This window comes from Juglans microcarpa x Juglans regia, chromosome 5S, assembly GCF_004785595.1.
Source record: "Juglans microcarpa x Juglans regia isolate MS1-56 chromosome 5S, Jm3101_v1.0, whole genome shotgun sequence".
In the NCBI taxonomy this organism is placed as follows: Eukaryota; Viridiplantae; Streptophyta; class Magnoliopsida; order Fagales; family Juglandaceae; genus Juglans; species Juglans microcarpa x Juglans regia.
In genome coordinates, this window is record NC_054603.1 from 21,391,531 (window position 1) to 21,402,986 (window position 11,456).

Consider the following 11,456-nt stretch of genomic DNA (forward strand, 5'->3'; position numbering starts at 1 on the left):
TAGAGGGAAAGGCCGACAGCGACGGAGATGCAGCGACCAAGATGCGGCGAGGACGAGTGGCGGACGGTTATGGGTCACGACTTACGGGGTCACGGTGATGGAGGCAGGGGCTTAGGGTTTTTGTATTTTCTCAAGCCGCAGCGTAACGAGACATCGAGAGAGAGAGAGAGCGAGAGAGACGCGGGGGGGGGGGGGAGTATATCACCGGTATCAAAACGGCGTTGCGGTCATTTTGATACCGGTTTTTATTAAAAAAATAAAGATCTGGGTACCGGGTTGGTCCGGGTTTGATCTGGGCCGAAACCTGGAACCGAAACCCAATTTTTCTGGTTCCGGACTGGGACGGAAAAAAATCCGGCCCGGATGAACAATCCTAGTTTGGATGTATTTATGAAAAGTTGAAAAATGTTATATATCTCGCGTGTAAAGATATGTTGAGTTGAAAAAGGTTGTAGGTTCCACGTGTAAAGATGTTTTAAGTTGAGATGAATTTAGTGATTTGAGAATTGAGTGTTTAGATGTTAGACTCAACATAAAATTAGACTAAATTGAGTTGATCTCTATTCAGTCCAAATTTTAAACGAACCTAATTCATTCATGATGAATAGTACAAATATATTAAAATTAGATTGTAGAGATGTCATGAAAAACCTTAAAAATAGTAAAAAATAAAACAAAACAAAAGAATAAACAAGATAAATGTTTACAGAGAATACGTAAAGTAGGTCTTTAACATAATTACTAATAAAATAATAGATAGTGTGCCACTAATTATATACACGGAAAATAAAATCAGAATTAAGATTTAATATAAATTGAAATGAAAATTATTATATTGATAATAATTTGTAATTCAACATTTTCTTACTAGTAGTATTTTTTGAAGATCTTTACGCCACACACCATCTACATAATATAATTTTATTTATAAGATTTAAATTTTAAAATTTATTATTCAAATTAAATGAGGAAAATGATATTTACAGTCATAGAATGTGTAAGTACCGTGTATTTTTTTTTGAAAAAAATAAGTAAATATATGATCTAGATAAAAAAAATTAATTTTTTAATAATAAATTAATTTTTTTTTAAAAGAATACCTATAACTATATCTATTATTATTTATTAAATTATAGTTTAAAGAATTTCTATACAATTGCTGTTTTCTTACCAATACGGCTTAAAGGGTGGCTGGTCGTGATTCACGAACCCATGTCCGCACCAGAAGGAGACCCATTATTTATTAAAAGGCATAATCCTTGAAATTCCCACTTTTGCTCGACCCCCCCAAGATCCGAGTCATCCGACAACACGTCAAAACTGAAGAATACAGGAAATTTCGCATGGACAGTCTTCTCTCACGATCTGTTGTGAACATCTTCCATCATAAAAGGCCATCCTAAGTACGGTTTCGTTTATCTTGGCTAGAGATATTTATGCCATAAGGGGGAAAGATGGTGTTTTAACCAACCCAAAAAGAAAAGAGAGAGAGAGAGAGAAAAAAAGAGGAAACTTATATTTCTTGTTTGAAGATGGCTGCGATTAGTTTGCTGGTCTCGGATTTCATAATCTCTTTCATGTGGGTATGGTCAGGAACTCTGATTAAGATCTTTGTGCACAAGATATTGGGGCTGGGCCATGAACCTAGCGGCGAGGTTATCCAGTGCGTGCTGTCCATCATCAACATTTTCTTCTTCGCGTTCTTGGGTAAGATTACCGAAGGCGGAGCATACAATCCTCTCAACGTGCTGGCTAGTGCCATTTCTGGGAATTTCAGCAGCTTCCTCTTTGGCGTTGGTGCTAGAATCCCATCTCAGGTTAGCTCTTTGATGCTTTTATTTAGTACCGATGTCTTTGTTCGTAGATGTGCTTATTTGGTTGAAATTTGAGTTGGGTTTGCTTTATTAGGGTGTCGAACTCGAAGCACTTTCTAATTATGAAATGGATTTATTTGATTAAAGTGTGAACCGAGTTGTTATAGCTTGTCTGGTTGGCGACAAAGTCAAGGAAATACGATTTATGAATTTATGTCCTTTTTTTTTTTGGCAAATTATTGGAATGCGAGTCTTCAATGATGATAAAATTGTATAGGTTTACTTGGACATCTTACATTTCGTTGGTTCTGGAAAATAAATCTACCTTAAATTAAGGAGGGTTTTAATGGCAGCTTCATGCTACGATTAAACTAAATACTTTCGCTTGCATTTGGTCTATGGCATCTTTCCATGGTTATATGACTCAAGGTGGATGGACAGTTGAGTTGATGTCTCAATTTATAACATTGAAAGACTTTCTATTTCATTGGTAAATGTGGAAAATTTAAACCTAATTTATATACTTTTGAAGAGTGTTGTCATTATCCTACTTATCTTCCTCTGGTGATAAGATGGGAGGATCTGATATTGGTGATTGGAGTTTAATAGGCCTTTGATGGATTTGTCCTATACACATTGTTTATTAAATTATCAGATAAAGAACTTAGCCATTGATTTGATAGCTTGTGACTTGATTTTAGGTCTAGTGGCTCTCTTGGTTATTTAAATGGTTAATCCCATGATTAATTGGTAGTGCTTGATAAAATTTCTGTCTTACATTTAGTGAAATAAATATATCACATTTTAAAATCACTTTCAACATTTTTACCGTGCGGCTGGTAACCTCTTATCTAAAAGTAGTCCTTTCTGGTGCTAGAAACATAAACAGTTTTGGCCCGTTCCTCTTCTCAAATTGAATATTGTATGAAGTGATATGGAACGAAATTTGTAAAAAATTAGGATGCGAAATCTGATGCTAGCTTATTTTTGTTTGCTTGTGTGAGATTGCATGCAAATATGCATCTTTTATGTGTCTCTATATCTGGGTTTTTGCATCCACATATGTACTTGAGTGCCTTTTCATCTACATGTTTGTTTGCACGCGGATTTGGATGATAGAGGCATGTACAGTAAAGACAATGGAAGGAGGTAGATAAGTCCATAGTCTGTTACGTTTATTATCTAGTTACATAATATTTTTTTTTTTATTTTTAAAATGCAACACTTGGAAACCATATATTTAATTTCAATATAAATTTAAAGTAACAAACCTAGTTTACACGTGTGATGTGTTTAAATTTGAAGAAAAAGTATTTAAAAGTTGTAACATGGAGGAAAGAGAAATTGTTAATTCCTGTTGTCCATTTGAAGAAAATTTGCGTTTCCTTTTGTTGATGAAATTTCAAAGATATAGTTTACACATCCCTGGTCAAATACTGAAGGAGGATTGCTACATAACACCTTGTGTGTCATAGCGAATATATCTATGAGGTCTGGGACCATAATAAGAGATGAAATTAATAGTTAGAAAGACAGAAATAGAGAGGTTTTTACATTTAAATTACATAAATAAACGTGTATCCACATTGCTGCAAACCTGTCTTATACAGTAGATTTGAATTTAGAAGCCAAATAGTGCAATGCACTTATTAATTCACCACCTTGTGTTGATGGACATTGCAGAGAAATTGTAAAGCACTCATTATGAACAGAGTGGAAACTTAACTTGAAAATTGTGGTCGTCGCAAATTAAAACTATGACATATGGAGTTAGGATAGGGAAATTTTATTGCATCATTTTGGATTGGGAAGCCTTAAAATATATTGTGTTAAGTCTTCTCACATTAGGTGTGTATTAGGTGGAACTGTACAAGTGATTACCACAGTATATAAGTGATTACAAGATTTTCAGTTGTGACTAATCGTTTTGAAGTATGTAGTGTGCTTGAGAAGTTACAGAGTCATGTGAGGGCTCAATGGCTCACATTAGTGCACGGCACATAGTCAAGCTTGATGAAATGTGAAGCCTTGTTAAACAAGAAATAAAGCATCCTATCAATTTTTTACAAATGAACTAAAAAGGGAATATAGAACTTGCTGTGGGTTGTATTCATTTTTGACAGCTAGGGGGATTACCAATTTTTGGCCATGATGAATTTAAAGACTCTGGTAATCAAGGAAATTTTCTCGAGTTACCGTGGTTTCTTGTGACATATAATGAAGAAATTGGTTAGTCTTGGAAAAATTCCCTTAAATCATCAAATGGCTGCATCATTTAAAAAGAAATTGCAAATGCTGTACTACTCCCAGTCCCAGTAGATAATATAAGTTTGCCAAAACTATGTATGCGCATTGGAAATTATTTCTATTCATGTAGTTAGCTGGTTCCTTAAATCATGGAGGCAACAATGTGCATGTATGTGACTGTGTTTATGTTTATTTCTGGCCTTATATCTTCTCTCCAGGTTATTGGATCGATTACTGGGGTTAAGCTCATAATCGAGACCTTTCCTGAAATAGGACTTGGGCCACGCTTAAATATTGACATCCATCGAGGTGCACTGACAGAAGGATTCCTTGCATTCGCAATTGTTATCATCTCACTTGGTCTGGCCACAAAAATCCCTGGAAGTTTCTTCATGAAGACTTGGATCTCAAGTGTCTCCAAGGTAACTCTTCATATACTCGGCTCTGATCTGACTGGTGGATGTATGAACCCAGCCGCTGTAAGTCTTCTGAAATTATTAATCATAGAATCTTCTTTTTATCATTAATTTGGCTACAGAACTTTAATTATAGACCTTCAGTGGATCATACTTCCCTGATTTATGCAGGCGATGGGATGGGCTTATGCTCGTGGGGATCATATAACCAAGGAGCATGTACTTGTATACTGGCTTGCTCCGATAGAGGCAACCCTACTGGCGGTGTGGATATTTAGGTTGTTAGTACGGCCAATGAAAGAGGAGAAAGCAAACACGAAGAGTAAATCAGAATGAGAGTTCTTCTACATGCTCTTCAAAAGCTTGGTTGGATGATCCAATCGGCTAGCATTTGAATTGCTGAAAAAGGGTGAACTTGAACACCATTAGACTTGAAGGAATCAGTATTTTTTGTATATAAATTCCTTCAGGTCTTTAATTTCTAATTATATTTCAGGAGTAGATTAACCAATCCTTCCTCCCAACTCCCAAATGTGCTTGCACATATTATGTGCTGATGAGTGAGAAGATCACCACAAAATAAATCCGAGCCTGATTAGATTTTGCAGCCTCAGTAGCATCTTTAGTTACTGAATGTGATAGACAATCATGTAAAGAATGTGATAAATGAAATCGTAACCATTCCTGTTACTTCCAGCTTCAAAATCAAGACTGAATATGGGGCTTGTTTTTACATAAGATGGGGGCTTCTACGACTGTTGTGTAGATGCTGAATGTGCTTTGAGCCAACTTGAAGTAGCAAGAATGCCAATTCTAGAAAATAAAAATAATTATTTAGAAAAATATATAGTAAGTTTTCTATACATTTTGGTTTTTTTTTTTTTAATTTAATAACAGCTGTTTTGACTCTGGGAAAAAAAGAGGAGAGAAACTGACGTTGGATTTAACCTCTCATAATGCCCTGCAATTTAAATATTTCCACCACAGATTTAAGCAATGGCAAATTCCTAATGCCGGGTGACTCGCATTTGAAACTTTTTTTTATCAGTCACTATTTACTATTTCACGCCCTATGAAAAATACCTCTCATTTTGTAAAAAATACACATTTTATGAAAAAAAAAAATTATAAGTACGAAGTATGAAAGTAAATAATAGCTGATGCATAAAATTCTCCCTCGCATTTTAGCTGTCTGCCCAAATTACTCTTCCCGAACGAGAATGGGTGAACAGGTAGGAATTGGCCCAATAATTCGTCAGAGCTCGTTTGCTATTTATTGAACGAGTTGCTCATTGTCCTGCTTGATCCTCACTACAGAAGTACAAGGCCGCGAACCAACAAAAAGGTCGAAGCTTAGCCAGCCCAACTTCACTGCACCTCCCATCGTTGCACCGAAGCCAGACCACGCCAAACACTAGGATGTATGCCGAACACCAGTTTGGTGGACGCATGCCTCTGCTCAACTACCGAAGGCCAGCACCAGCCATCAGTTGTATTTCCAGGAACCAAACCAAAGCACCAGCTCTGTTGTGGACGTTTCTCCACCGACGAAGACTTTGCTCACGGCCAAACTCTACCACCCGACGCCATTGATAGCACCTCCAACCTACTAAATAAACCCTGACCACTCCCCTGTTGGAAACCAACCACTACCCAAAACCGGTTATTTACCGCTAAACCACACGGGACTTCCTCTGTCCAAGCCAATTATTGGTGTTACAACTGTGAAGCTCTCTGCACCAGCAACGACACGTTCGCCCCAGTGCATCACCGAAGCCAACTGAAGCTTTCTCGGCTCCACCGTAGTCTTCTCCAACTCAAGGCCCCGTCATGCACCACCGTAAGGAAGGAAAACCACCTTATCTAATTTTTTTATAATTATTCTATAAATTTTTTTTTGAATAATCAGTCTTGTTCCTCTTTACTGAAGCAAATGTTGGATACAAGACTCCCTCCAAAGAAATGCTCTCCTCAGAGAGTTTTACGGCATCCTTTGCTAACTAATGAGTGCTTTACATATAATCCCAACGTTGAGTGCATGGAATACAGGATTAGAGGAAAGGTAGGTAGCGCCCATATTGTCATAGTAAAGGAGGAGAGCATAGGTCAGATTTACCCCAAGGTCACGACAAAGATGTTGCAACCATACGACTTTAGCTGTGGTGTTTACAACAACATTAAACTCTTCTCCAGTTGATGAACGAGTGACCGTCGGTTGTTTCTTGGAGGACCACGATATGAGGTTGCAGCTGAGAAAGACATAGTAACCACTAGTCGACTTGCGATCGTCTGGACACCCTGCCCAATCGGCGTTGAAAAATGCAGTGATTTTGGAGGTGGGTGAAGATGACAATTGTAAGACAACAATTGATGTATGTTTGAGATATCTGAAGATGCGCTTCATTGCTTTCTAGTGGGGGACCCGAGGGGTACGCATAAATTGGGCAAAGTCAAGGTCTGGTCGTGTGAATGATAAATGCTGCAAGTAGCTGACGATGCTGCGATACAAGGTGGGGTCTTCAAAGAGGTGTCCACTAAAGGCACTTAGTTTTTCCGAAGTAGACATGGGAGTCTTCACCGGCTTTGCCAACTGAGTATTAGGTCTATGAAGAAGATCTGTGATGTACTTGTCTTGTGTAAGTAGTAAGCCTTTGGAATTGAAGAAGGTGGCCTCAACACCCAGGAAATAATACAGACTACCGAGATTAGTAATGGGGAAATCACTGTGCAGGCCAAAAATAAGCTCAATAATGCACGTCATGGAGGAACCCGTGACCAAAAGGTCATCAACATAGACCAAACGAAACATTGTGGCTCTTGCAGATTTATAGGTAAATAGAGAAGGGTCTGCAGTGGAGATGACAAAACTGAGATCAATGAGGCGAGAGCTTAGGCGAGAGTACCACGCACGGGGTGACTGCCGAAGTCCATAAATTTTCGTGTTTAACTTGCAAACGTGAGAGGGATATTGGGGATGTGAGAACCCAGGGGGTTGAGTCATAAAAAGGGTCTCATGTAGTGGTCCATGTAGAAAGACGTTTTGCACATCAAATTGTCGAATTGACTAGTTTTGAGAAATGGCAAGGGCAAGGACAGTGCGAACTGTGGTAGGCTTAACCACAGGGCTGAAAGTCTCTTCGAAGTCGATCTCGGATTGTTGAAGGAATCCCTTAGTGACGAGGCGTGCTTTGCGGTGTTCAATCGAGCCGTCGGCAAGCCTTTTAGTCCGAAATATCCATTTACATGTTACAGTATTTGGAACTTGCGAAGCTGGTACTAAAGACCAGGTTTGATTAGTAAGTAGGGAATGAAATTCCTTAGCCATGGCATCACACCACTCGGGGTACTGATTGGCAATAGTATAAGTGGCTGGTGTTTCAGGAACATAGCTGAGATTTGTGACAAGGGCTCATGGTAAAGGCCATTGGATGATGCCATCATGAAATTGTCTTGGACGGAGGTAGTTGGTGCGTGAACGAGTGACCATCGAGTGTGCATGCTGCTGAGATGGTGGTGGAGACGTGCTACACAGAGGAGATGAAGAAGTTGGGGACGAGGGAGGAGGACCAAGAATAGAGGATGAAGAAGGATAAGTAACCGTTGGAGGATTTGAAAAGAAATGAGGAAGGGCGACGTGAGTGGGCTTATTGGGAGTTATGGGCTTAGGAAGAGTCAAGTAAGGGAAGCTGGCCTCATTAAATTTTATATCTTTGGAAATAAATGTGCGGCCTATGGAAATATGGCGACAAATGAAACCTTTGTGAGTTGGGCTTAAGTCGCTTAAGCCTAGAAACACACATGATAGGGAACGAAAAGAGGATTTGTGTGGATTGGAAGTGGTTAAGGGCTAACACTCAGACCCAAAGACCCGTAGTGTAGAGTAATCGGGATGGGCTTTGTGCGATAACAGATAGGGGGAATAATTTTTTAATGTAGGTGAGGGTAACATGTTGATGAAATATATTGCATGAAGAAAGGCATTGGGCTAAAAATGGAGAGGAACCGAGGAGTGTGCAAGTAGAGCAAGGCCCGTGTCAACAATGTGACAATGCTTGCGCTCCACGATACCCTTTTGTGTGTGGGTATGGGGACATGTAATTCTATGGGTTATGCCACATGAGTCTAAGTAATGAGAAAATGGCCGAAATTCTCCCCCCTAATCCAATTGAAATTGCTTAATTTTTGTGTTAAATTGAAGTTCAACATTGTTTTAAATTTTACAAAAGTATCGAAGGCATGAGATTTTGATTTTAATGGAAACAACCAAGTGTACCGTGAGAAGTCGTCCACAAATGTAATATAAAACTTGCAATGATTAGTAGAAGCATGAGGGGAAGGTCCCCATAAATCATACAATATAAGTTGAAAAGAAGCATTGGATTTATGTAGACGTTTATAAGTTGGAAACCAATGGTGTTTGGCTTGAGCACAGGCATTACAAAAAGGAATTATAGTATGTTGATAAGGTAAATTATGTTGCTGAAGGATAGAGGTAAAACAAGTTTAATGGAGGGATGGCCAAGTCTTGAGTGCCATAGAGGAACCGAGAGAAGACTGGTTTGAGCTAATGGTGATGGAGCCAATTGCGAGATGGAGTATTGATCATTATTTGTTGTCCCCTGAAGAAAAGGCTTCCCCGATTTGCCGTCCTTAACACAGAAAGAGTTAGCAAAGAATTGGAAGAAACATCATTGTCAAGACAGAATTGACGGACTGATATAAGATTCTTTTGAAAAGAAGGGACACAAAGAATTTTATTAAGTAAAAACTAAGAGGAAGAGGATGAGAAAGAAGTAGAACTAAAGTGTGAGATGGGCACAGTTGATCCATCACCAACGTGAAGCTGCTCATCCCCACAGTACTCAGTAACATGCAAATGGAGGTTGCCCAAATCACTAGTTATATGGTTTGTGGCAACTGTATCAAGATACCAGGTGATATCCGAGGGGTAACTTGAGGAAAGATTCGCAGAAATGGGTGGGGTAGTAGTATAGGCTTGGTTGAATCGGTAAAGGCAAGTAAGGGCAGAGTGGCCTTGGCGATTGCAAACCTACAAACCAAATGCTGATCAGTAGGAGAAAAGGAATGTTGACCAGTGTTACCTATAGTGCTGGTATGACCACGGTGTGATTGAAAACGATCACCTTTGGATCCACGATATGAACTTCGACCACAACGAGGCCCTTAGACGCGTGAAGCAGGGGAAACTTTTGCGCGTAAAATTGGAGAAGCTTCCATAGTGAAGGTACACATATATTAGTGATGAAGCAAACGTGCTTCATGGGCCAGTAAGTGGCCAAGCAGTTCCTCTAGAGAAATGGGTTCAAGTCGTGTAGTGACGGAAGAAACAAGGGCATCATAATCCGGGCCAAGGCCGACGAGGAGATAAGGAACAAACTTGGTAGGGGGTGAAGGTCGACTAGCTGCAGCCATGGTGTTGGCTAGAGCTTTGGCTTTACAAAAATAAGAAGAAATGGGGTCGGAACCTTTCTTGAGAGAGGCTAATTGAAGATGAGTTTGGACTAAATAGGCTTGAAAAACTAAGGTAGAAGAGGAATCAGATGCGGAAGCCATGGACATTTAGTCCTTTAGGGCTCTGATACCATGTTGCAGTGATGAATTTGTATGTATTTCATTTGATTCAAATAATGCTATTACATGATGGCATTTTATAGACATGAGCTAGAACAAATAGAATATTCTAGAGCTAATGCTATGTTCTGTTTTGTACAGAGGCTATGGAGCACTGCGCATGCATGTATTTTAGAGTTTGTTATGTAGAGCTGCTCAAATCCTTTTGCTATGAGGTTGGTAAGCTGAAAGTCTTTGCAGGGCAACTTTGTCCTTAACAGAAACAACCCCTGTTTTACTTGCAACAAAGGCTCTCAGCCATATGAATGTGCACTGACCTACGCCATGAAACAACTATTGCGTAGCGGTGTAACACTGTAAGCTTCCACCTCAAGTATAAACCACCAAAAACCATCCAAGGAAAACCACCTCCTTGCCAAGCCAATGTTGAATCGCCACTGTTTTGCACTCATTAGAATAAAGCACGCCCTCTGTTGAGCAACGATCTTGCCTAGACCAATGCCCCTACACAACTGAGCCGAGACACAACATGAACTGCACTTCCCCCTCAGCTCTAAACTGACTAATGTAAATTCAAGTTCTTGGCCCTTTGTTTTGGCTCCATGACCACCATAGGCCATGACAACAACCATAAACCAACTAACCACCGCCCCGTTCCCATCGTAGCTCTCTTGGTCATCGGCCTTTCCCAGATCCACTGCAAGACTGCCCACCGTAGCTCTCTTGGTCATCGGCCTTTCCCAAAGCCACCGCAAGACCGGATGAGACTCGAAGCTCACTTGTACCTTGTTCATTCGTGTGCCTCACGGTTTCCTTCTCTCTCTCTCTCTATACTTTCCTCCCTTCTTACAGTTAGTATATTTGCTCCTTCTATTTTTGTGATGTATATGCTACATGTAGTAAGGGTCACAAGTATCATGGGGGTGATAAGTGAGTTCCATGTGTTAATAGTTATACAAGTTAGGTTAGCCATGACTTGAAGAGTGAGTGATGATCTTGGTCTCATAGATGCCCTATGGGCTTATAAGTAATAGTGAAGTTAGAATCAAAGTGTTGCATGTGTGATTCTTGTGTGGAATAATGTTTGATTATGGGAAAGATATAAGTCTGGGGCCAAACATATAGTACGGGTTAATTATATGAGGTGGTTAAGTTGGATATAACAATGGGTTCACGTGATTTCCGGCTCATGGAAGGATAGACTATTTCAAGGTTAGTTATACTATGGATGTCGGGTGATCGGATTTTGGTTGATAGATACTTGGTTTTAGTGTTGATATTGAGGAGAATCATTTTAGAGTTTATTATTTTTTGATGATATGTTTGATTATAAAGTTGAGAGAAAATATGATGTTTTAGGGTTGTACGAAATTTAGGATTTCATCGT

At 39.4% G+C, this 11,456-nt stretch overlaps 1 protein-coding gene across 2 annotated transcripts; it reads left to right on the forward strand.

Moving 5' to 3' along the window:
* The first annotated feature begins 1,270 nt into the window (after positions 1-1,270).
* On the forward strand, positions 1,271-5,167 carry LOC121267425 (probable aquaporin SIP2-1). 2 transcript variants are annotated; one of them, XM_041171289.1, is made up of 3 exons: positions 1,271-1,817; positions 4,280-4,483; positions 4,649-5,167. In XM_041171289.1, the coding sequence occupies exons 1-3, from the start codon at positions 1,533-1,535 to the stop codon at positions 4,811-4,813; spliced, it is 654 nt and encodes a 217-aa protein (XP_041027223.1). In that variant the 5' UTR covers positions 1,271-1,532; the 3' UTR covers positions 4,814-5,167. The 2 variants fall into 2 exon arrangements, with proteins under 2 accessions (XP_041027223.1, XP_041027222.1); XM_041171288.1 differs by having other exon boundaries at positions 1,273-1,817; positions 4,280-4,540.
* The last annotated feature ends 6,289 nt before the right edge of the window (positions 5,168-11,456 follow it).

Coding starts and splice junctions, on each gene's coding strand:
- LOC121267425 (XM_041171288.1), top strand. CDS start 1,533: ATGGCTGCGATTAGTTTGCTGGTCTCGGATTTCATAATCTCTTTCATG. Junction 1,818..4,279: donor GTGCTAGAATCCCATCTCAG/GTTAGCTCTTTG, acceptor TCTTCTCTCCAG/GTTATTGGATCGATTACTGG. Junction 4,541..4,648: donor GATGTATGAACCCAGCCGCT/GTAAGTCTTCTG, acceptor TGATTTATGCAG/GCGATGGGATGGGCTTATGC.